The sequence below is a fragment of the Cervus canadensis genome, chromosome 8 (assembly GCF_019320065.1).
Source record: "Cervus canadensis isolate Bull #8, Minnesota chromosome 8, ASM1932006v1, whole genome shotgun sequence".
Taxonomy (NCBI): Eukaryota; Metazoa; Chordata; class Mammalia; order Artiodactyla; family Cervidae; genus Cervus; species Cervus canadensis.
The window spans coordinates 9,507,293-9,532,479 of record NC_057393.1 but is presented as its reverse complement, the minus strand read 5'-3'; the positions used below and the strand labels follow the sequence as shown (position 1 = coordinate 9,532,479).

The following is a 25,187-nucleotide window of genomic DNA, read 5'->3' as shown; positions in this document are numbered from 1 at the left end:
CCTGGACGCCGGTGTAAGTGGGAGGATGCTGCAGCTGTCGCAGCCCTGGAATAGGAAGTGACGGCAGAACTGCCCTGGGACGACTGGACACATAGTTCCTGCTCCAGAGGTTTTGCTGTGGTGCTCCGTCTTACAAGGAATGCCCTAGGATAGGCTCCGGAGGCTTTCAGCAAGGATTCATTTCATGGCTTTTAAAGCTCACTCCAGCTCTGTGAGGATAAAAGACTGGAGGGGGCAGAGGGACTGTGAGCCTGGCCAGGCTTGGGGTAGAGGGCTGGCCTTTTGGCTGTGCTGGCCCTGGTGTCTCTCAACTAGGGATGCCGGCCGCTGGCCCCCAGATGCTGGCATGTGGACAGAGCTACTAAGATGAAGAGGGACTGATCTGTGGCAAAAAGGAGACCCCCTTCTCGGAGGTGGTGATCCCTGAATCGGATCCATCATCCCTGATTCTTTTTGTTTAAGCATCTATTAGTTTATGAAACAGCGATAATGAAAACTGGGCTTTAAAAACATCTTCATTTAGCAAATAAAACATGGCAGCTTTGTGGGGACAAAAAGGCCCCTCAAATAAAAGTTATTTGAAAGCTGATGGGGTTGAGAAAGCAAATGTCTGGGAACAGCAGGTCTGGATCATGTCAGAGTGCAGAGCCCAGCAGAGCCTTGGTTCTTGGGCTCAGTGGCCTTCCTTTAGTCTCATGGCCACACCCAGACCGTAGCCACTTCCAGAACCTCAGCCTGACGTGACGCTCCCAGACTCCGCTCCCAGCCACGAGCCCCTACCCTCCCTTGGTCCCCCTACATGGATGGTGATAGGTCCGGACCTCATTTCCCTGGTGCCTCCCAAGTTCACCTCCTCCATCCCCAGCCTCACTCTTCTTTTTCATCACACTCATGACCCCTCCGTTTCATCTGCCTTCCAACCTCCCGCCCTTGGAACCATCTAAGGTTTTCCCTGCCCCACCCTGGGTGAAGAGGACACCCCAGTCCAGGGGCCTGGGCTGTTTGTCTTTCAGTGAATCTTCTCTGGGGGCCCCTCTCCCATCCCCTCCAGGGCTGCATCTGCTGAAGGGGCAGGTTAAGCTTTTGTGCAAGTGGAAGTGACCAGCAGGAAGTTAGAAGTTTGAGGGGGAAGCAGGGACTGGGAAGAGAGAACTAGGGTATGTGTGTATGTCAAAGTCCCTGAGGCCTCGGGAGCAGAAGGAGTCCATCAGGAGGAAGAAGGGAAGAGGGGCAGAGGCCCCCCAAAACGCTCATTGTCCCTAGTGCCCACGCTTCCTCCTGGGCTCCCTGCCTCCGTGTGACTTGGAGCAGAACTGGTCATCCTGGGCTCCTTTGTCCCCTTCGTCCCCATGCCCCTGCCATCCAGTCGGCCCCCAGCTCCAGTTCCTGACTTCAGCTACTATTATCATCATCTTTCCCACCACCACTGGCCCTGCTTCATCCCGGCAGCTCAGAGTCCTGCTTTCTCACCTGGGTGGGAAAGCGAGGCTACCGTGTCAGCAGCGCTCCCTGCAGGCTTGTTTAGTGCAGAATGACCCTCGGAGTCCCGGGGGCGCTTGTTGAAGCTCAGATTACAGGGGCCCACTCTGCAGCCTGAGGCTCCGCAGTTCTAACAAGTGCGCGGGTGATGCCGATGCTGGTGGTCCAGGGACCACACTGTGGGAGCCAGTGGGTTCGTGCAATAAATAGCCAGGTGAACCTGAGCTAGTACTTGCGGTACAGTCTGGACCATCCAGAGGGAAACTGGTTCTTCCTCACTCAGGTTCCCTCAAGCAACAACTAAGATGCCCAAGACCCATTCATCTTTGGTGGTGCCTTTTTCCGCTGCACCCCTATTATATTTCTGGTTCATTCTGACGTGTATAAAAACCAACCACCTCCACCTTCCAGGACCAGTACACTTGATTTTTACACTCAAGGACAGGTATGATTCGGGTGCATTTAATCACAGTTGGCTTGGCCTGTGGTTCAGTCTTTCTAGACTTTCATGCATACGAGTGGTATCTTCCATTTCTGTTTCATCCCTCCCTCTGTGTTGTTCCCCAGTCACAGGTAAAGGTGTTGAAGGAGATGGGGATGAAGGACCTTCCTACAGCTCAGGACACCCTTCAATAGACTCATCACCAGCCCCTTTGGACCACAAGACTTCTCCTAAAGTAACTGAGTTCTTGTCTTTTAAGTTAACAAAAGACTGTCAAATGCCACCCTTTCGAAGCAACTGAACTGAACATGAAAAACTATGAAATAAACCAATTTGGCTGTGGCCCAAGCTCTCCTGTGCTCTGGTGGGAGGTGGTCTGTCTGAGTCTCTTTAGGTCTCACTTATCAGGGGACGCATGTTGGGGATGTAGGAGGGTGACCACAATGACGAGCATTTAGAGGAACCCAAAACAGTTCTTTATGCAGAGACTTCCCAAGAAAGGGTAATGACAGGCTCCATTATCTCAGTAAGAGTTTCTTTTGGGCACTGAGCAATTTCCTTGTTCTCATTCTTTGTTCCCCAAGCAAATTATTGGCATATAATTTGAACTTTCAAGCAAAACAGTTCTTTAGTCAAAGGATACTCCTATTGCAAATGAATGAATTGGTCTTCCTGGCTCACCAGTTGGTGTCTGGCGAGTGTAATTAGTGTAACTGGATTTTCTAGAATCTGATCACACTGGGGTGAGTTGAACTTGAAAAGGCTAACACTCTGTGATGCTGACAACCCATGGGCAGCCCCGCCTGAAACAGCCATTCCCATCATTACCTGACACCCTGGGTTTCCTTCACTTTGCTGTTGGACCTTCACTCTTTTTTTTTTCACTTTTTATTTTATATTGGAGTACAGCCAGTTAACAATGTTGTGATACATATACGTGTATCCATTCTCCCCCAAACTCCCCTCCCATCTGTGTTGCCATATAACATTGAGCAGGGTTCTCTGTGCTATCCTGTAATCCTTGTTGATTATCTATTTTAAATATAGTAGTGTGTACATGTCCACCCCAAAGCCCCTAATAGTCACTTTCGCCCACCTATCCCTTCTGGTGACCATAAGTGAGTCTCTAAGTCTATAAATCTGCTTCTGTTTTGTAAATAAGTTCATTTGTGCCATTTCTTTGTAGATTTTTACAAATAAGGGATGCTGTGTGAAATTTCTTTTTTTCTCTGACTTATTTTACTCAGCATGACAACTCTCGAGGGAGGGTTCCCTGCTCAGTTGCCATAACCCCCTTGGAGAGACAGTGTGTTGGGCTTCATTAACCTTATGTACCTTAACAGAGAAAAGTGAAGAAGGAAATAACTTCAGGGAGATGGTCACAACTATGACTTTCCCCCCCCATTTTGCTGCAAGATGACTGGGCACCACAAGCTGCCTATACCACTTTTAACCGTGTTGGTCTAGATGTAGTGCTGCCTTTAAAAACATTCTCCCTTCACTCTTCCAGGGAGAAGCCACTTAGCATCTTTTGTGGGGCATATGTAAAAAAATTCTGCACTTGTTCTGATGACCCCAGAGCCAGTTTTCCTTCTCTATCTGTTCCTTTGAATGTTTCTGCACAGCAGGGCCTCCTGCGGTGGAGGGCAATTAGACACAAGTCCCACTATTTGAACAGAAACAGTCTTCTGGGGGAAAGGGAAAGGCTTTGGAGTCCAGTGAGAAAATACCAGGCTTTAGCATCAGACTTCACTTCAAGGTCTGGCTTTGCCACTTTCTGTGTGACTGTCAGTAAGTTACTTAACTTCTCTGAGCCTTAGATGAGGAATCCCTGAAGCAGTTATTGAGCTAGTGTGAGATTTTGACCACCCTATACAAATAGTCCTCCCTACCACAGATACTCGCTATTCTATCACCTTGCTCATTTCCTTCCTAATTCTCCTCCCAGCCTGAAATGTTTCTCCCTATGGATTTACTTCTTGCCTATTGTCTATGTTACCTTAGTTATAAGGCCCATGAGGGCAGCTCCGAGTGCATGCATGCTCAGTCGTGTCCCATTCTTTTGAGACTCCATGGACTGTAGCCCGCCAGGCTCCTCTGCCCATGGACTTTTCCAGGCAAGAATACTAGAGTGGGTTGCCATTTCCTACTCCAGGGGGTCTTCCAAAACCAGGGATCGAACCTGCGTCTCTTATGTCTCCTGCATTGGAAGGTGGGTTCTTTACCACTAGCGTCACCTGGTAAGCCCATGAGAACAAGGGTCATGTCTATTTGACTTTGGACTTGAGCCCCATTAGCTGGAGCAGTGCCTGGAACATTGTAAGTGATCAGCGCTTATTTGTTGACTGAACAGATGAATGGATAGCATAATCTGTAGCGTGGGGTTGACACTCAGTTGACGTAGAACTCACTCAAGCTATCTGGGTAAAGAGCCCTAGTCTTCCTCTTTCCTCTCTGTCCACTCTCATTCAGTCAACTCATTCCACAAGTATTTCTTGAGCACCTACGTTGTGCTAAGTATTGTTCTGAGATTCTGGGGATACATCAGTGAGCAAAACAGACACAAAGTCCTGCCTCGTGGAGCTTGTGTGAGCAGACAGGCAAAAGAACGAGGAAGTAATATATAAGGAGGCCATCTGGTGAGAAGAGCTGTGAAGAGAGGAATAGCCAGGAAAGTGGGAGGGAGTGCAGTGCAAGGGTGGTCAGGAAAGGCTGCCCAGAGGAGACGATATGTCAGAAAAGATCTGAAGGAGGGGAGAGGAAGAACTCATAGCTTTCTGGGGGAAAAGTCTTCCAGGCAGAGAAGACAGCAAGTGCAAAGGCCCTGTGGTTGACAATTGGTAGAGAGGGCTGGGTGGAGGGAGGCCATGGGGGCTGGTTGAGTGGGGCCTTATAGACCATGGTAAGGGCTTTCAGTGCTGCCCTAAGAAAGAGAAGAATGTGATGAGCCTTCTATTATCTATTATCAAGGGCCACTAGAGGGCTGTGTTTGTGGCTGGAAGACTCTGAGGTTGGACCGTACTCACCAGGGAGCTGTATCAGTCTTCCTGCCCTCCATCCTTCTCATGGGAGGCAGTTTGTGCCACCCTGGACACTGGCTTGGCTCTGCCAGTCCCTTCCCTCCCAGGACCTCGGTGTCCCCTCCTCGAGGCTACTGGTGACCCTGGAAGGTGGGAGGGCAGGCTTCTGCTCTTGACGGCCACCTTCATTCAGCAGCCAACGCCCACTGAGCACGTGTTCAGCTTGAGGCGTCCGATTACAGAGGAAAGGATGAGGCTCAGCTTGGTCCTCAGGCTGGGGGTTGGGGTGGGGTGCGGGTCCCTGGTAGCTTGGTTGGGAAGCAGACTCTTGGAGGGCAAAGCTGAGTGACAGTGCAACACTGCATCACGTACACAATGCCCAAGGGGTTGGCACAACGGTAACAGTGGCTGACAATTAAGTCGGTCTACTCAGCGACAGGAAAATTAGATGTTAGGGGTCAACCTGACCCCTGAAGGGGAGCCATGGTCACCCAGACCTCCACGGTCTGGAAGCAAACGGCGATGCCTCAGAGGCCACAGGCCCCGACTCTTCCCACCCAGGTCTGTTCCAGGTCACAGGGCTTCCGGGCTCAGGGATCAGAGATCCCCATAGGGATGGGCGGGCCCAGGGTGGCAGGCAGGAAGTAGAGTCAACCTCTGGGGTAAGGGGCTTAGATGACCCAACGTGAGGGCAGGTGCCTGCTCTGGGGAGCCCCCAGGGGACCCCAGCACAGTGTCCGGACGGAGCCCTGGCAACCCCAGGAGCCTCGCTGGGCCTCCTGGGCCTGGGGGTCCCTCAGGGAATCCCCAGGCCTGCCACAGGCTGCCCTCTGGGAGGACAGGGCTTGGGGGTGCTCGCAGAGCCGGCAGGGACTCCCCGGCCACACCCAGATGGTTCCAGTGACCTGTTCCTACTTGGAGCTTCCCTGTGAATTTCAGTTTAGGAAAGGGTTCGGCTGCTTAAACAAGGCTGTGAATGACCCCTACAGGGGTTTCTTCCCAGTGAAGGCCATGCCTCCTGGACTGAGGTCCAGCCCTGGGGTTTCCTTCTGGGGTTTGCAAGAGCAAGCTTTCAACAGGGTCGTAACCACCTGGGGAAGGTCATTGAGAAACAGGGTCTGAGGGCCGAGTCTTGGAGCTTCAATGAGTTTTCCTTCTTCCCACTGTCCTTCATGGCAGATTTTGTTAGGAAATGGAGCTCTGTGGCTCTTCCTTCCACCCAGACATGCTGTTGACGTAGATGCTTCTAGTCAGTGGGACGGGGAGAGAGAGGTGAGCCCTCTGACAGGGGTGTGCCCCCCCAGGACCCTCCTTTCTGTACAAGAGGAAGCGCTCTCTGAACAGGGTCTGATAAAGGGCTGTGGGACGCAAAGGCCTTGGGGCAGGATGGGGTCCTGGTGTTGAAGGACAGGTGGCCTGTGGCCCCATGGTCTTCTTCCTGCACACCCAGGACCTCCACCTCCTTCCTGCTCCACTGACTTCACCCGTCTCCCCACCTGGATGCCTCCCCAGTGGGCTTTGGAATGACGGGTAGGTTCCCTCTGCTTCCTTCTTCCTGGTATCTTCTGAACAAAAAGCTCACAAGCCCTTGTTGTGTTAGGATCTTTACTGCTGACCACAGGGGGTAGAGGATGGAGTCATCGCAATGACAAGAATGAGGAAGGGGTGCTGTCCTTTGTAACAGTTATCCATGGGGCTTTCTCTCCAGTGTTCGGGCAGGATTCCCCTCCCCCAGCCTCACTGCCACACTGTCCTGGAAGGTCACTCCTGTTCCCATTCGTGGTTGCCAAATGACTCCTGATTGCATTTAGTCTCACTTCCTTAGAGAAACTGCCTCTGCCATCGAGTCACATGGTTTCCAGCCCAACCCCCCTCCCCGCCCCCACCTTAGCAACCTGCACTAGTGCTTTTGCCCTATTGCAATGGTCACCATGCAGGTCTGTCTCTAAGACAAGACAGTGTGCTTCTGTTGGGGAGGGACCCTTTGTACCTCCTCCTCCCTCCTTGTGAATATTTTGTATTCCTGCCTCTTTTTCCTTTTTTGGCTCTGCGCAGGACAGGCGTTACTAATCAATCACGGCACTCTTTTTTTTTTTTTATAATCCTAAACCTAACACTTCAGGATCCAAACAATCATAACCCCCTCTCATAATAACCATCATAACATAATAAGCAATAACAACCAACTATAACCATTCCTGTTATAATCATAAGAGGAATCCACTGTGCTATCTGGCCTTACAGGTTCCCTAGCAGATGTGTATCCTGGTTCTCTTCTCCTGTCACCTGACACTCATCAATTGTTGGGCTGCCAGTAGGACAATGGAAAACAGTGAAGTCCCTCGGAAATGTGCCTCTTCTCATCAAGGGGAGAGGAGGAATTGGGGACCCACAACAGGAAAAGCTATAGGATTGAGAAAAGAAATCCAAGGTTGAGTGTAACTTTCATCTGGATGGAGCCTAATGCAGACGTCTGGCCCTAAATCCTGCCTGATGACCGATACAAGGCATGGGTTCCTGGTATCCTTCCAGAATGAAGCTGCAGGAGATCAAGGGTTAACAACTCATGGCAAGGAAGCTGAGGTGTCATCTCATAGCGTCCACATCTCAGCTGAAAGGCAAGGCAGGGCTCACTCAGGCCAGGATAACAAAGGCAAGTCCTGAAAGCCATACGCTCCTGACCAAGAGTTACCGACCATCAAGAGAATTTTTTGGGAAAAAAAAAAAAAAGAGCAACAGGAAACCTTCTAGGTAGGTTGTGGGAGTTTTACCAGTCTGGTGATAAAGACCAGGGATCCCAAACTGATATCTACATAAGAGAGGGATTGTGGGCAAAGTTGGAGGAGGTCGGAGGCTGGTTTGGTGGGTTTGCCAGGCTGGACAATAAAAAGGCTGAGTGCTAAAGAATTGATGCTTTCGAACAGTGGTGTTGAAGACTCATGAGAGTCTTTTGGACAGCAGGGAGATCAAACCAGTCAATCCTAAAGGGAAGCAACCTTGAATATTCCTTGGAAGGAGTGATGCTGAAGTTGAAGCTCCAATACTTTGGCCACCTGATGGGAAAAGCTGACTCATTGGAAAAGACCCTGATGTTAGGAAAGACTGAAGACAGGAGGATAAGAGGGTGACAGAGGATGAGATTGTTGGATAGCATCACCAACTCAGTAGACATGAGTTTGAGCAAATGCCAGGAGATGGTGAAGGAAAGGGAAGCCTGGTGTGCTGCAGTTCATGGGATCTCAAAGAGTCAGACACGACTGAGCAACTAAACAGCAAAAAAGGGTCAGGCAATGTGAATACCAAGGGCATGAAAGCAAAGCCTATGAATGGTTGGAGGTGGTTCAGTTCGAGGTCACATGTTTCTCAGTTCCTGGGTTATGGAATGAGTATGAGACCCGGAAGATGATGGCTAAAGCTAATATAAGCCCGTGGAATCCATGGATATCTCTCATGTCTTCTGCTCTCCAATCATGTCTGCAATGTCATCCTCATTTCTTCAAGGCCAGGGGCCAACAGGAGAGTGCCCTGCCAGGACAAACCATCCCAGAGATGCTTTTCCCCTTGGCACCGTGCCCTGTATTTGCTCAGCAGCCCACATCCTGCTCTGCCCGGAGCCTTGGAGCAGACTTCCCACAAATTCATTCACATTCTCCCAGATTAAAGTCAAGCCTATATTCAGGGAGCACTTGAGAGACTTAGAGGTTCACCTAGAAGGAAGTTGGAAATTGCACTGCTAATATCAGCACTTTTGCAGTTGGGAAATTGCCAGACTGTTATACAACAATCAGTCTAACCCACCTAAATTGTTCCACAGATTAGCCATCGATTGTTAGAAAAGTCCCTGACTTCCTTTATCTTTATGGCACCAATACAAATACAGTATCCCGGAGGACACGCCTCCTGTTAACTACGAACCTATAAATATCAAGGCATTTTTACTGAGATTGAGAAGAACCCAGCAAAATGGGGATCTCCACAGTCATCCTTCAAATATGTCTTTTATTGGGTCAAATTCTACCTGCAGGTATTATATCTAATTATTACATTTGTTTTTCACTGCTGTAAATCCAAATCATGGCAAAGTATATCTGTTTTTTGGTGCTATTCTTTCATCTGAAGAGGAGTTTTATATCAAGAGTGGGGGGATAGTTCTTTGGTGATCATTGTAATTGCAAAGATTTTTTGCTTTGTTTCTGGCTGAGAAATGCAATGGTTGTAGTTAGAAAAATCCAATCACTAAGTCAATTGTCTTCAGTGAGTCACTCAACTAAGGAAATGATTGATTGGTTTTAGAAAAATTCCTGAAATTAAGGAAAAATGTGTATTATTGAAACTAAAGCTTTGTTATCATTGATCAAGCCTGTGGTTTGTGTATTGATGAACACGGCCAGCAAAGATTGCCCTGTAAATGCGCTTAATGTGACTTCTGTCTGCAGGTATGTCTGGTTTGATAATTAACATTTACCAAGCAAAATCAGATCACATAGCTGAGCACAGAAAAGATCATTAAGATTCCAAGTCTATGTTTGTCATTGCTTTATTTTTAAATCTTTATTTATTCATTTGGCTGTGTGGGGTCTTATTTGGGGCACGTGGGACCTTGGCTGTATCACGTGGGATCTTCTGTTGCAGCACATGAGCTTAGCTGCCCTAAGGCATGTGGGATCTTAGTTCCCTGACCAGGGATCAAACCTGCATCCTCTTCATGGCAAGGCAGATTCTTAACCACTGGACCAGCGAGATAAATGATTTGGAGATTAGTTTTAAGCACATTTTGGTGTTCTTAGATTGTCAAGTGACAAAATGGACATGAAAGAGCCCTGTGCAAATCACTGAGACCTTGAACCGCGATGTCATTTTACCGAGATGCTAAGTGAACAGGATGTTTAGCTAGTCTGTTTAGCATTTCTCCCTTCCTGCCTGTCTCTCTCTCTCTCGTTCTCCTATCTTTCTCTGTCTCTGTGTGTAGGTCTGTGACAGGCAACTCACTGACAGGCAACACCGCCTTCCCCTCTTGCCAGGAGGACCTCAGCGGGTACTGGCTCTGGACAGACTAGGGCTAGAGACTGTGTCTCTCTCAGCATACTGGAGAATGGAAGGCAGTGTTCTTAGCTCTGGCTTTTATCAATATGAAGTTCATCCCCAGTCTTGCACTGGCTCTGAAAAGTGACAGGGGGTTCACGTCAGCCCCTAAGGGACAGGGAATGAATTGACCTGTCCTCCTCTACAAAGGGGGCTTTCCTGATAGCTCAGATGGTAAAGAATCTGTCTGCAATGCAGAAGACTCCAGTTCAATTCCTGGGTCAGGACGATCCTCTGGAGAAGGGATAGGCTACCCTCTCCAGTATTCTTGGGCTTTCTTGGTGGTTCAGCAGGTAAAGAATCCGTCTGCAATGTGGGAGACCCAGGTTCTATCCCTGGGTTGGGAAAATCCCCTGGAGAAGGGAAAGGCTACCCACGCCAGTATTCTGGCCTGGAGAATTCCATGGACTGTATAGTCCACGGGGCCACAGATATTCGGACATGACTGAGTGACTTTCACTTCACTATCTACAGAGGGGCTTATGGCACCCTCTACGAGTGGCTTGAGGGGGCTGTGGTTTTGCGTGTTATGTGCACACACGTGCACAGACACGCATGCCTACATTTGCATTTTAGACATGAGAATTAAACCTCTGCAAAGTGGTTGCTCTGTACCAGGTACTCTGCGAGACAGACACCTACCTTTTCTTGTCTAAATCTGCTGACAACTCCCAAGTTGGGTATCCACACTGCAGATGAGGCTCAGAGAGGTTCTGTATCTTGTCCAAGGTCAGCAGTTGTTGCAGGGCTGGGCCAGGATTTGAGCCTGGAGGAGGTCCACTGAATTTGAGTGGAGGGTTTGGCTGGTTAGCTCCCACGGTTTCTCGCGGAGAACTCGGCTGAGGAGATGAACGGAGGCTTTCAGCTCAGCGCTGGAGCCTCTGGAGGAGCTCCGTGCTGCGGAAACCCCGTCAGCAGACACTGCCCAGTTCTAGTCTTTGCACCAACTCTTGAGAAAAAGTCAATGAGTTCAGGTTTGTGCTGGGCTAAAGGGGCCGTGAAACTCCTTCTGCTCCTGGCAATGTCTTTGGTCTTGCCATTTACCAACTCTGGGGCCTTTGCAAGCCTCAGTTTACTCACGGATAAAATGGGGTAGTGTTCCAGCTTCATAAGGTCGTACAGACATGGGGCCACCCATGCGGAGTCTGGCATGTGGAGAGTGTCTGGGCTCCGTCCACTGTTACTCTTCTGGGCATAATCCTAACATGACTTCCTAAATACAAGGCAGTATGTTGGATTGGATCCTAGAAAAAGGAAAAACTGGTGAAATCCAAATAAAGCCCGGAGTTTTGTTAGTAGGAGTGTACCCTTGTTGGTTTGGTAATCGTGACAAAGGTAGCTTGGTCATATGAGATGTTATCATGAGGGAAAATTGGGTAAGAGGATATGGAAACTGTGTATTTTCTGCAGCTTTTCTGGAAAGTTATTCCGAAATAATCTTTTTTTTTTTTTTTAAACTCAACTTCCCTTGGTCTCATTTCTTCAAGGTCAAAATAAGAAAGTAATAATTGCTTACAAACTAATTCCTGGAAAAGTGTTAATGCTTGTACTTCCCCTTTTCACAGTTTTTCAGGGATTTGGGCAATAATTAACACCTTAAAAAGAAGGAAGAAATTGTGAGATGTCCGTAGGTGGCTGACATTGGGCTGGGGTAGGCACTTCTGTTATGCTTTAAATAGGTCCCACAGATGTCTAATTATTCCCTCATCAGCTCTCTTCACTGCACCTTGTCTTTACTGCGCAAGCTACCCTCTGGGAGCTAGGTCACTCAGTCCAATCTAGGTGTGGAGTGTTCCAGAATGAAGAGGAAGTCCAAGGCTACGCCCAGAGCCTGAGTCTCAACCAGACACCCAGGACCCTCCTTTCCAGCCTCGGGTCTCTCCACAGCTGGCTTGACAACCCCCACCAGGGTTTCAGTTCCAACCTGTCCCCTGCTGTTTTCCACCCCGTAATTTTATTTGTTTTGCCCCTTTCCCAGCAGGATGCCTTACAGTACAGAGCGAATCTGTTCTGGCCACCTTACACCCAGCAGGAGCTGCCTCTTGCCATGGGGACTGCTCTCCTGCTGTTCCCTCCGCCTGGAACACAGGCTTATTCTTCCCCTCGCCACCTCCTCACCTCTGGCTAAATCTAGCTGTTCTTTTTTAAATACCATGGGCATTGTCCCATCCAGGAACCCTGACGTGTACTCTCAACACACACACACACACACACACACACACACACACACAATGTGTCATCCTGTGCTTGCCACTCTTATTCTGCCAGAGCATCTTAGCTCTATGGATTTTTCTAGAGATCCTGCTATGCAGGGAGTCCCTGGAGGGCAAGGACCATGTCTGGCATACTTAGTACAACACCACGCGTCCCTTGGAGCCTGGCAGAGGCTCCCGCTGGCCGGAAGGGAAGGGCAGGAGAACCCTTCCTGAGCTGTCCGCTCTGTGCCCTGTGCCAGGTCCTGAGAAGTAGTTCTCGTCCTTATGTACAGTTCAAAGGGAGCCAGGCACCAGACTGGGGCTTCCCAGGTGGCTCGGTGGTAAAGAATCCGCCTACCGACGCAGGAAACATGGCTTCAATCCTTTGCCCGGAAATATCCCCTGGAGTAGGAACTGGCTACCCTCTCCAGCGTTCTTGCCTGGGAAATCCCATGGACAGAGGAGCCTGGCAGGCTACAGTCCAACGGGGTGGCAAAAAGAGTCAGACATGGCTTAGTAACTAAACAAGACCCCATATCAGGAGCAATCGTATAGTTGCTAAATCGTGTCTGACTCTTTGAGACCCTATGGACTGCAGCCTGCCAGGCTCCCCTGTCCCGTCGGAATCTCCAGGCAAGAATGCTGGAGTGGGTTGCCATTTCCTCCTCCAGGGGATCATCCTGACCTAGGATTGAACCCACATCTCCTGCACTGGTGGGCAGATTCTTTATCAGTGAGCCATCAGTGAAGCCCCTAAATCTGTTTGTTTCTCTTTTGCATGTGTATTCATTTGTGTTGTTTAAAAACTGCACATAAGTGATATCATACAGTATCCTACACGTCTCTTCTCCACTCTTGGCTGCCCTAAACCCACTGCAATGCTGTGGCATGGAGCTGGTGGGAACAGAGCATTACCAGGTAGATAATGGGATCATTCACAGGAAAGCCATGAATGTTGCTTCCCAGTGGATAATCGTGACCACTGAACATGGAGGGCAGTTGTATGAGCTGGGCTCTTGAGAAGGGGAGGGCAGGGATGGAGGGTGGACTAGCTATTCTTTGAGTCCCCAAAGCTGGGTTGGAAGGGAAAGAGGATTACAGTGACCAGACTCCCCTTGTCCTGAAATAGGCAACCTGACACTGAATCCCAAATACCTGTCCATTGCTGGGAGGTAATAATTAGAAGACACACCCTCCCTGTGCCTCAAATTCCTCCCCAGAAACGGCCCATTTGCTGCCTGATGACTGCACTTGTGACCTCCCATGCTGTTACTGCCCCAAACTCCACCAACCCCAGTGCTGTCAGGGGCAATGCTGACCACAAACTCTTCATTACTAAAGATTGTTATTTCAGAATGCTTTGCTTTCTGACAAGTTGAAACGGAATCTCATTTGCACTTGAATTTTGGGAAGCGGTGGAGCTGAGCTATGAGCATATTTACTCTGGGGTCAGTGCCCTCGACTTCCGGCATCAATTTCACTGTCAGCGCTGTGTGACCTTTGATAAGCTGTTTTACATCCCTAAGCCTTGGATTTCACTTCCATAAAGTAGACTGTGTAATAATCTGACACTGTAATAATCTGATAAAGGATATCCTGAGGATAAAAGGAGATACTGCAGGGAGCACAGTTAGCTCAGTGCTGGGAATGCTGTAACTGCCAGGATGTAAGAGCATCTCCTCCCTTCCCTACATGTTTCCTCCTCTCCCCTCCTACTCTTTCTCTCCTCTTCCTCCCTCTCTGCTTTATCCTTAGCTTCACTTTTTCCTTGCCTTCTTTTTCTTTCATCCTTGCTCTTTTCTTTAGCCTACGACACCACTTCCTTCTGAACCTAAGAGAATCTGCCTCCTACATTACCAGACACCACATCTCCCACATTCAGCCTCAAACCACAGCTTTTAATGCAGTTAGGGTGGAGAGCGTAGGAACTAGGGAAAAACACAGAGCAAAGGTAAAAGCACACCTCGTCCCATCACCTGAGATTGGCTTTATTAAAATACGTATTTCTTGCCAATTACATGTGTATGGAAGTGGCATCATTCTTTCCCCTCTCCCCGCCCCCATACTGAGTGGCATGCCAAATCTTAGTTCCCTGACCAGGAATCAAACCCACGTCCCCTGCAGTTCAGAGTCTTAACCACTTGACAGCCAGGGAAGTCCCTAAAGGATAGCATTTAACAGACAGTTTTTCTATAGTTTATATTCTGAACATTTTAACATGCATTCATGATTTTGGGAAATCGAAGTTTTTTTTTTTCAGGTTTTATTCTTTTTTAAAAATTTCTGCTTTATTGAGGTATGATTGGCCAAGAAATTTACAGGATATTTAAAGAGCACCTTGTGGTGATTTGATATGCATATGCGTGGTGGAAAGATTCTCCCTCATCTAGTTAAGAACATATCCATCACCTCACATATCTATTTTTATTTTGGTGAGAACATTTACGTTCTACTCCCTTAGCAAATTTCAGTTGTATAATAGATGCAGTTTTATCAGCTATAGTCCCCATGTTTTACATTAGATCCTAAGACCTTATTTATCATCTGGCTGAAAGTTTGTACCCTTTTGCCAACCTCTCCCTATTTCTACCACCCCTTTTCAGATTCTTTCTGTAATTATAATAAATAATACTGTGAAGATCATGCTTGTTCATGCATCTTTGTCCACATTAAGTAAATTATAATTTCCTTTGGCTAGATTCTTAGACGTGGAATTACTGAGTCAAAGAGTTGACCATTTTAAGATTTTTAAAGCATACTGGTACATTATTTTCTAGCAATCTACCAATTCTTTCTCCAATAGTAAAAAAGGAAAATGCAATCTTCTGCAACTTTGCTGAATCTGAATATTACCATTCAAAACTCTTGGCTGAATTGCTGGATAAAAATTGATGTACAGTTATTTTAATTTGCATTTTTTTGCTTTATAGTCATGGTGAAAATTTTTAAGCCATTTAAATTCCTTTACTTGAACTGTCTGTTTTTATCCTCTATTTTTTTGTGTATGTGAAAGTTAGTATCATCTTTGTTGGTTTATAGAAACTCTCTCTGTCCATTATGTTGAACAAACTCTCTCCACTTTGTCCATTATATTGATGACAAATATTTTCCCAATTTGTTATTTGCCTTTAAGTTTTGATTTCGTTCTGCACAAATATTTTTACATAATTAAATTTATTGCTATTTTTCTTTGTAATTTCCTGTTGATTTAAAATCTAGAAATTTCACAAAAATCAAATAAACATTTAATTAGTTTCCTGTTTTCATTTGTTTAATAAAATCCTGTTTTTTGGTTTTGAAAATTATTTTTCCTTCTGGTGTGAAGTAAATATCTAAATTGATCCTAAAATAATTTAAATTTTAAACTTTGCTTTAATTTTTATAGCCTTATTTTGAATATTTTGGAGCTAATCCTAAGTTTTTGAATGCCGACAACATGACAAACACTATATTAATTAAGCACCTGATATATTTTTCTAACTTTGTCTTCACAATAACCTTGTGAAGTAGGTTAGCATAACTATCTTTTTACAGATGAAGAAACTAGGACTGAGGGAGAATAAATGACTTGCCCAAGTTTAGAGACCAAATAAACAGCAGAGCTAGAATTTGAACTCAAGGTACCTGTCTCCCAGGTTCATAGGTGGGCAAGACCCCCAGTCCCAAACCCACATTGTCCCTTCCCCCTCCCCATCGGTATTTTTTTCTTTTTCAAGAACTTATCAGTCATTTCTAGCCTATTTATTTTTCTTGATAAACTTCAAGATTAATTTTTAAAGACCAATCCAAGAAAAACTTTTTGATGGAAATGATATCAAACCTATGAATTAGTTTAGAATGACTGATAGTCCTATATTCAGTCCTCCCATCTGGAACCCCGCTTCATCTCTTCATCTGAGGAGACAGCCAAGAAGCTTTACACAGAGTCGATAGTTTTATTCTTATGGGGTTGCTTCTCAAGGGAAGTTTATTTATAGTGTTTTACTTCCTTGGAGCCCATCTTCCCCTTGCCTGGTGCACATCTGCTCAGAAGTCCTGGTTCTATTCCGGGAGATCTTCTTCTGGACTCCCAGCATCCCACAGTCGGAGCTCTCAGTTCTCTGTCCTCTAACCATTTGTCTCTAAACTTCATCCACTAGAGCCAATCTCCAGAGGCAGCACTGTGTCTGTCATCTCCACACTCCTCCTGCCTGCTGGAGTCAGGCATCCAGCTGCTGTTTTTTAGTCGTTAAGTTATGTCCAACTCTTTGCCTCCCCTTGGACGCCAGCATGCCAGGCTCCTCAGTCTTTCACCATCTCCCAGAGTTTGCTCAAATTCATGTCCACTGAATCAGGGATGCTATCTAACCATCTCAATCCTCTGTCGTCCCCTTCTCCTCCCACCTTCAATCTTTCCCAGCATCAGGGTCTTTTCCAATAGTCAGCTCTTTGTATCAGGTGACCAAAATATTGGAGCATCAGTCCTTCAAATGAATATTCAGGGCCGATCTCCTGTAGGATGGACTGGTTTGATCTCTTTGGAGTCCAAGGGATTCTCAGGAGTCTTCTCCAGCACCACAACTCAAAAGCATCAGTTCTTCAGTGTTCAGTCTTCTTTATGGTCCAATTCTCACATCTGTACACAACTATTGGAAAAACCATAACTTTGACTCTACGGACCTTTGTCGGCAAAGTGACGTCTCTGCTTTTTAACCTGCTGTCTAGGTTTGCCTTTCCTTCTAAGAAGCAAACGTCTTTCAATTTCATGGCTGCAGTCACCATCTGCAGTGATTTTGAAGCGCAAGAAAATAAAATCTGTCACTGCTTCCACTTTTGCCCCTTCTATTTGCCATAAAGTGATGGGACTGGACGCCTTGATCTTAGTTTTTTTAATGCTGAGTTTCAAGTCAGCTTTTTTACTCTTCTCTTTCACCCTCATCAAGAGCCCATTGTTCCTCTTCACTTTCTGCCAGGAGCGTGATTGTTGAATAAATTATTCCCTACCACTCTGTCCAAACACTTCTGCTGCAGGCCTGTGACAGTGGTTTTCAAACTTTAATGTGTATCAGAATCACCTGGAATGGATACATATTGTTGGACATCACCTCCAGGGTAAACTCTTAAGTCTGGAGGAGGCTTAAGAATTTGCTTTTTTTTTTTTTAAACAAATTCCCAGGTGCTGCTTGGTGCTGAATATTCATGGAACTAAATTAAGAGCCATTGTTCTAAAAGAACCCTTTTCTAATGTGACTGGGTCAGGCAGCTGTTTTTCCCAAAAATATTGCTTAAAATCATAAAATATTATAGATACACATTTAAAATGTTTCCTTTTATCTTAAAACATATAAACACACTTTGATTTGCCAATTTGTTGCTATAGACTTCTCAGCAGAGGTCTTCTGCATTCTGCAGCACCTTTCTTGCATAAACTGCTCCCATTTGGCATATCTGTAACTTTTAATTTTTAGTCTCTCTAAAGTAGAGTATGAAATGAAAGACATTTGCAAAGCAACCTCCTAGGTGGCTCAGTGGTAGAGAATCTGCCTGGCAACATAGGAGATGTGAGTCCGATTGCCGGCTCGGGAAGATCCCCTGGAGTAGGAAATGGCAACCCACTCCAGTATTCTTGCCTGGGAAATCCCAGGCACAGGAGCTTGGTGAGGTACAGTCCATGGGGTCGCAAAGGTGCGGGACATGATTGAGTGACTGAATGAACAAATGAATGAGGGTATAAATTCACTTGCTTTAAATATCTTTCTCCTTTTTGCTGCCTAACCCACTTGATGTCTTTTTAGCACATTAATTTTATTTCCAAAGCATTCAGCCTTAATTTTTTGAAAAACATCTTTCTTTTTCTACCCATATTTGATCAATTTACTTAATATTTATTTTAGTGTCAAGTGTCAAGTTGATTTTGATTTATGTCAAAATCAACATAAACAGGTTCAGGACTCATATCTGTCATTCACTGATCACACAGCTTGGTTGGAATGCAAGTTGCCAAGTGTACTAGAAATTAACCCACCAGTGCTAGTGGTTAGTAGGTTTACAGAAAGGATGGAGAGTTCAGTGGATCTGGCTCGGGGGGTTAGTCACCTAAAGGACAGTTAAGACAACTTCTTGTCTACTGCTCCTGCTGGGATGCCTTCCATCTAGTGAGTGCTAAGTCACTTCAGTTATGTCTGGCTGGGATCTCCCGTGGACTGTAGCCTGCCAGGCTCCTCTGCCCATGGGGTTTCCCTGGCAAGAATACTGGAGAGTAGCCAGATATTGTAAATAAAAATATAATATATCCAGTTAAATTCAAATTTTAGATAAATTTTAAGCATACATATATTCCATGTAATATTTTGAACATATTTACATCAAAGAAGAAATCATTGTTTATCTGAAATTCAAATTTTACTGGGCATCCTGAGTTTTATCTGGCAACTCAACAACTTTCACCTTGTTTTTTCTTGACATATGTCTATGCCTTCTTCTAAGCCTTGTTGAAAGAGCCTGTCCTCTCTGGATTCCTCCTGCCCTTCTTCCAAGCCCAGGAATTGCTTCTTTTGAGATTTCCATTTCCCCTCCACTGTGTTCCTCATTGGCCAAGGTGAAGTATTACTGGTTAGCAAGTCTGGCTGCCAGAGGCTTCCCAGGTGGCTCGGTGGTAAAGAATCTGCCTACTTATGCAGGAGATGCAGAAGACACGGGTTCAATCCCTGGGTTGAGAAGATCCCCTGGAGGAGGGCATGGCAACCCACTCTAGTATTCTTGTCTGGGAAATCCCATGGACCAAGGAGCCTGGCGGGCTACAGTCCATGGGGTCGCAAAGAATTGGACACGACTGAGCGACTGAGCACGTGGACAAGGTCTGGCTGCCATTGGCCTCTGAGCCCCAGAGGAGTACATCTTACCTTCAGTGATGGATCCCGCCGCTTTTTGCCCCTTGTGTGGTCAGAGTCAGGTCCATATTCCCTGAGTGAATCAATGAATTAATGAACGATGGGTCCAGCGACCCTCCAAAGCAAAGAGCAATGCAACTCTCTCTGCTGCTCAAATTAGCTGATGGGAGGGAGGGTGCGTCTGGCGTTAACGCTTGTTTTCAGAAGAGCTCTCATTTGGCTGTTTTTCTTTGTTGTTCCAGCAACATCAACAACGAGAGACACCACAGACACTGCCTTCTGGGAGTTACTCAGCTCTGGTAAGTCTATCTGAACTCCCCGGGCTGGGCGATTGTGGTGCCCAAGGCCACCCCCAAGGACTCAGGAGGGACTGCCACAGAGAATTCTGCTGGGTTTTAGATGTGGGACAGGAAGGGTTTCCTCTGATGGGGTCCACCTAGACCCTTAGCTCCTTCCTCGTGAAGTTCCATACTGACCATGAGACAGGCCCCCAGGCTCCATGCCAGTGTCTGTCCAGGCACACTCCTTTCCTAAGGTCTCTGGTCCCCAGGCTGCCCCACGGGGTGTCCAGCAGGGGTTACAGACAGCAGGGCGGCAGGGGCAGTGGGGGGGCGGCAGGATCTAGCTGAGCCTCTCTGATGAGAATCACATTCCTCTTCTTCTCTAGAGCTGCTAACAAGTCTTGGGGAAATAAGGAATACCCTGGCCTCAGTACTTCAAATGCTAACTGCTTCTGCTCCCTAAATCCTCTTTTATGGCAGTCCTGTGTGTGCATGAGCATACCTGCTTGTGCAAAAGCACAGACTATGATTTGAGCCAAATAATACAAATGGTAAATATACGTGCACTGGGAGGCAGAACTGCGAAATGGTTAAGAGCAACCGTCTGAGTACCAATCTGGCTGTCACTTACTGGTCAGTTGATCTGGGTCACCTACTCAAGCCAGCTTCCCTATGGGGTTATATGAGGATGAGCTGAGACAACACTTGTAAAATTCTTGAGTATGATGTAAAACTTTGGAGTGACCCCAGGTCCCCAGGCTAGAAAATGTTCAAATCATCTGCCACGATTAAGCTTTTAAAAATGGGCCTCCTTGGGTGTGTGCAAGGAAGGAGAAGAGATGACACAAATGCAGACTCCCTTTAAAAAAAAAAACAAGTCTTTGTGGACTTTCACCCTGCAGGCATTTTGGAAGCAAGCCTAGATCTCTCATTGCACTATAAGAAGGTGAACTCAGAGTCTACTATAAGAAAAGCAATGGCTCAAAGGTGGATTTCTTGCTCAGGGTCCTTGTGCATGAAATGTGCACGTGTCTGATTTTTCTTTTTTTCTTTTATAGTTTCTGAGTCAGATCCTCCCAGAACACGTGGTAAGTATTTTGAAAACAGTATCCTGTATTTGGTTTAAAGTTTATCATTCTACACAGCTATTTATATCTGAAGAATAAACACTGCCTCCTTGGACTTTAGTGAATGGTATGAGGATTGGGTACTATGTTTTGTGTCCTTTATGGAAATACAAAGGCAATAGAAACTTCTTTCAGCTATAGCACAAATGGACTGTGGTTATAGAGTTAGTTTTTTCTTTGATTTTATTTAGCCTTTGCCTCAAACTTCAGTGCACATTGGAATCAACTAGGGTATTTGGTTGAATGCAGGTCCTTAGAATTCACCTCCCCACCCCAGACACTTGGATTTGGATGGTCTGGGGTGGGACTTAGGAATCTGCATTTTTATGTAACTGAAAATAAAGATGGTCTGCAGACCCCATTTTGAGCAAGCATGCTACATGGCCCAGGACTGAATTAAGCTTTCATGTTTTCAATGCACTTATAAGATTTGACTAAGAATTTCCAAGGCAAGTGACAGAAGATCTATGCATATATTTTAAGTGCTACCTTTTTAAACTTATTTTTTCTTAATGTCTACGTTTTGCTTAATGTCAAGTAAATGCAGCTTTTAAACATTTTCCCAGATGGTTATTGGCTACGTCGTAAGTCTGGCTTATTGATGTAAAGACTTTTCCATAAGAGAATTGCTAACATTGAACTTTCACACATCTTTCACAATGGGCTCAACATCCGAGCCACCTCATCTGTCAAGAGCTAGTGCTGCCAGGATCCTTCTAAACAGGACAGGCCCCTGTAGCGACTTAGGGTTTTATGGAAAGATAGACAGTAATCTCTGAGCACACGGTTACAAGGACAGCTGTGATGGGTGCTGGGGAGAGATGTCCTTGGCAAGAGGCATGTGCTCAAGCCGTCAGAGAGAGCCACCCCGTGGAAGTCACAGGTAAATGGAGGTATAGGGCTGGTGTAAGAGTTAGCCAGACAGAGGAGGAAGGAAGAACATTTTTCTGTTATTCCTGGTACTGATGCCAGGAACTCGAGGGAACAGATATAGACTTAAGCTGACTTAGTCACCCTACCCTCACCCCCACCCTAATATTTTATCTAAGCATCATAGTGCCCTGATGGGGGCTTATCTCTAAGTTCCATTTCCCAAACTATGTGCCTTTGGCATATTTTCTGAAGCTCTAGGAAAAAAAAACAACAACAAGGACTTCTGATCAACGGAGTTCAGAAGTGTCACCTGCCATTGGTGGTAGAACACTGTTCGTCTTTGGGGGCAAACGAGCGAAGAGCAGGCAGGAGGGCCGCTGCCACTCAGACTCAGTTCTTGCTTGCCTTCTAAGTCCTTGTCTAAGTCTGCATGGAGACGATGGAGGCGAATCCAGAGAAGGATCCGTGAGCACATTTCCGGGATGCTAATCCTTGGTCACGTCTTGAATTATTGTTACAGCAAGCAACGTGCAGTCTGGCACAGCCTGCATTTTGTGCCATCCTGTCCCCCTCTACCATCCCCTTAGGCTGGACATCTTCTGCTTAGTCCATGGAGAGGGCTCAGACAAGGTTCACCATCCACAAAATCCTCAGACTTGGAGATCAATGCAGTCTGCTTGGCAGAAAAGACAGTACTCAGGAGAATGAAATAAGCTGGGTGATATCTGAGCATAGATCGCATGGGACTCTCAACTAGTGCTAGGGGGCATGGTAAACAGACACGTACTTTATTACATCTAAAACTACTGAACGCCCCATAGCCGACCCATTTGTTTTGAAGTTCTATTACAAAACTCCAAACAATTTTAGCAAGGATGCTGCAGGCTCACAAGCCCAAGACTGAATCACAGCGCCCCCTGGCGTGATTGTAAGGTGAACCTCAAGCCCTTTGCTGTGCCCGTGTGTCATTTACAAACAGCAGAACCGACTAAGATGAATCTGTATTTCTTTCTAGATCAAGAGAATTTCCAGACTATAAATGATGGTAAGACATTTTTTCTTTACTTGCCTTCCCCGGGGCTTTGCTTGCTGGCTGGGTTGGCCAGGGATGCGGCGAACTGAGGTTGAGTGCAGCCTTGGCCACAGGACAAGAGCCTGCCCTTTAGAATGCAAGGATGGAGCAGGAGTCGTCCAGGGGTGCCAAGACCCTTGGTGTGTACCAGAGACACACCCAACCAGTCCCCTGTGTCCTTCTTCTCCCTTCGTCTCTCTCATCAGTCACTCAGCTGTGTCCAACGCTTTGCGACCCCATGGACTGCAGCACGCCAGGCTTCCCTGTCCATCACCAACTCCCAGAGTTTACTCAAACTCATGCCCATTGAGTCGGTGATGCCGTCCAACAATCTCATCCTCTGTCGTCCCCTTCTCCTCCTGCCTTCAATCTTTCCCAGTTTCAGGGTCTTTTCAAATGAGTCAGTTTTTCACATCAGGTGGTCAAAGTATTGGAGTTTCAGCTTCAACATCAGTCCTTCCAATGAATATTCAGGACTGATTTCCTTTAGGATGGACAGGTTGGATCTCCTTGCAGTCCAAGGGACTCTCAAGAGTCTTCTTTAACACCACAGTTCAAAAGCATCAATTCTTCGGCGCTCAGCTTTCTTCTCTCTACCTGTCAGTTATTCATTGCATGATATTAGCTTCAGCTTGGAGTCAGGAGATGGTGGTGGTGGGGTGGAGAATCAGTGCGCTTTCTTGCCATGAATGTCAGTTCTACCGAACACAGTTAATATCTCCCAAGGACTTGCTTTGTACCCTGCACAAAATTATTTTCTTACAATGAATGAGTTAATATATATGTATTTAAAAAAAAAAAACATTTGAAAGACTGGCTGGCACAGAATAAGTGCTCAACTAGTGCACATAGTAAGTGCTACTGTCATGAAATCTTCCTAACAGCACTTTGAGGTGAGTAGGATAATTAACTTTGTGCAGACGGGGGAACCAGGGCATTGTTAGGTAACTTGTCAAGTTCTATGTCTCAGGTCACATGGTAGGCCAGTGGCTGGGCAGGGATTTAAACCCAGAACAGTTCTCTTTGGCTCTGTCCACGATTCTTTCTAAATGGATCCTCTCTCCTCCTTCTCCACAGAGAGCAAACACACCCTTTGTGCCATTAGCATCTTTCATGTGCTCACTAGGGCAGCTGACCCTGCTGCTGGGTCTTGGCTGTGTTGAGGCCAATCCCTGCCCTTTCAGAGCATGCCCTGAGGGTCCAGGAATGGCCTGGGAGGGACTTGAGGGACAGGTTTCTGGTGACTGACCTCCAGGAAGGCACAGATGGAAGCTGAATTTCTGCAGGGACCATTCACAGAAATGACCAGAAGGGGGCAGCAGGTGGAGCGAAGAAAAAAACCCAGAATGCACCTTGGGAAAAGCCTACAGGCAATCCAGCTGGCTATTCCTGCTTCCCAGGTGGCACAGTGGTAAAGAATCCGTCTGCTAATGCAGGAGACTCAGGAGACGCAGGTTTGATCCCTAGGTCGGGAAGTTCCCCTGGAGTAGGAAATGGTGACCCACTCCAGTATTCTTGCCTGGAAGATTCCATGGATAGAGGAGCCTGGTGGGCTACAGTCTATGGGGTTGCAAAGAGTCGAATGTGACTGAGCGCACAGACTCAGAGCAACCTCTGGCATTTACCATGTGGGCTTCTGTGTGTGCATACATGTCACTAAGCATGGGATGTGGCCGTGGAATCCAGTCATCACCTGAGAATGTGTCCCCCAAGAGAGCAGTTCTGTCCAAGCAGTCATGTTGCAGTAGGTATCTTGGCTTTGGAGATGGATCTTTGGGAACATCTTTCCTCCCAGTTGGGGCCACCCTCGGGAATATCTCAGTGACAGTAGATGTCGTCATCTCGGAGTATGTTTGCACCAGAGAAATAGGCACTTGGTATTTGAAGTTCGTGTGCTTGTTCGGTTACTTCAGTTGTGTCCAGCTCTTTGCGACCCCAAGGACTATCGCCCGCTGGGTCCCTCTCTCCATGGGACCCTCCAGGCAAGAATACTGGAGTGGGTCGCATGCTCTCCTTCAGGGAATCTTCACGACCCAGGGATGGAACCCAGGTCTCCTGCGTCTCCTGCATTGAAGGCATACTCTTTACTGCTGAGCCACCGGGGAAGCCCATTTCAAGTTTAGTCTTGTGAATAGATTTGGGCCATTCATTGACAGGGTGATTTTTTTGAATGGAGATTGTGGAAGCACAGGAGGTGGTAACAGGAACCAAGAATGTCCCTGGTGGCCTCCAACACTGAAGGCTGGCAGAGGGACAGATTTGCCTTCTGCTTCAGCAGGAACACGGCCTTGGGGGCAGTGGGCAGGGCTTCTGGATCTTTGCCTCCAGCCCCGTTTCTGAGCCGAGTTTGAGGGCCAGTCCTCCCTGGAGGAGAGCCGCAACCCAATGACCTTTCCTTCTCTCCACTCTGCAGTTATACTTGCCACGGAGGAACTCTCAACAGTGGGCCCAACAGAAGGTAACGTTTGCTATTTGGAATTCTTGTGGGCTCATTCCCCTGCTGCACCCAGAGGTCTATATCTGGTCCAGAAGAGGTGCAGAAGGCATAAGGGATGGGGGTGCTCAGCTCTCAAAGGGGGAGGGCCTCTGAACAAGGCCTCACTGAATGGGTGTCTCTTCCATGGACCTTGACTCTGAGATAGGGGAGGGATCAACCCACAGAGACATCTCTAAGGAGCTCCAAGATGGAGCTTGGCTCTCTGTCTCTAAGAGAGTCCTGTTCCCCATGCTCCATGCCCACCATGTTA

At 46.9% G+C, this 25,187-nt stretch overlaps 1 protein-coding gene across 24 annotated transcripts in view; it reads left to right on the top strand.

The window, feature by feature from the left end:
• The first annotated feature begins 8,883 nt into the window (after positions 1–8,883).
• The window catches only part of DMBT1 (deleted in malignant brain tumors 1), a 66,569-nt gene continuing 50,265 nt past the window's right edge, over positions 8,884–25,187 (top strand). For 19 of the 24 annotated variants that reach the window (XM_043475208.1, XM_043475213.1, XM_043475201.1 and 16 more), the window contains exons 1-5: positions 8,886–8,965; positions 19,330–19,386; positions 20,427–20,456; positions 22,384–22,413; positions 24,854–24,898. In XM_043475208.1, coding sequence (XP_043331143.1) covers positions 8,905–8,965; positions 19,330–19,386; positions 20,427–20,456; positions 22,384–22,413; positions 24,854–24,898 — 223 coding nt within the window. In that variant the 5' untranslated portion in view covers positions 8,886–8,904. Of the gene's footprint in view, positions 8,966–19,329; positions 19,387–20,426; positions 20,457–22,383; positions 22,414–24,853; positions 24,899–25,187 lie in introns of all 24 variants that reach the window. The other 5 variants (XM_043475217.1, XM_043475216.1, XM_043475215.1 and 2 more) reach the window with 3 other exon arrangements.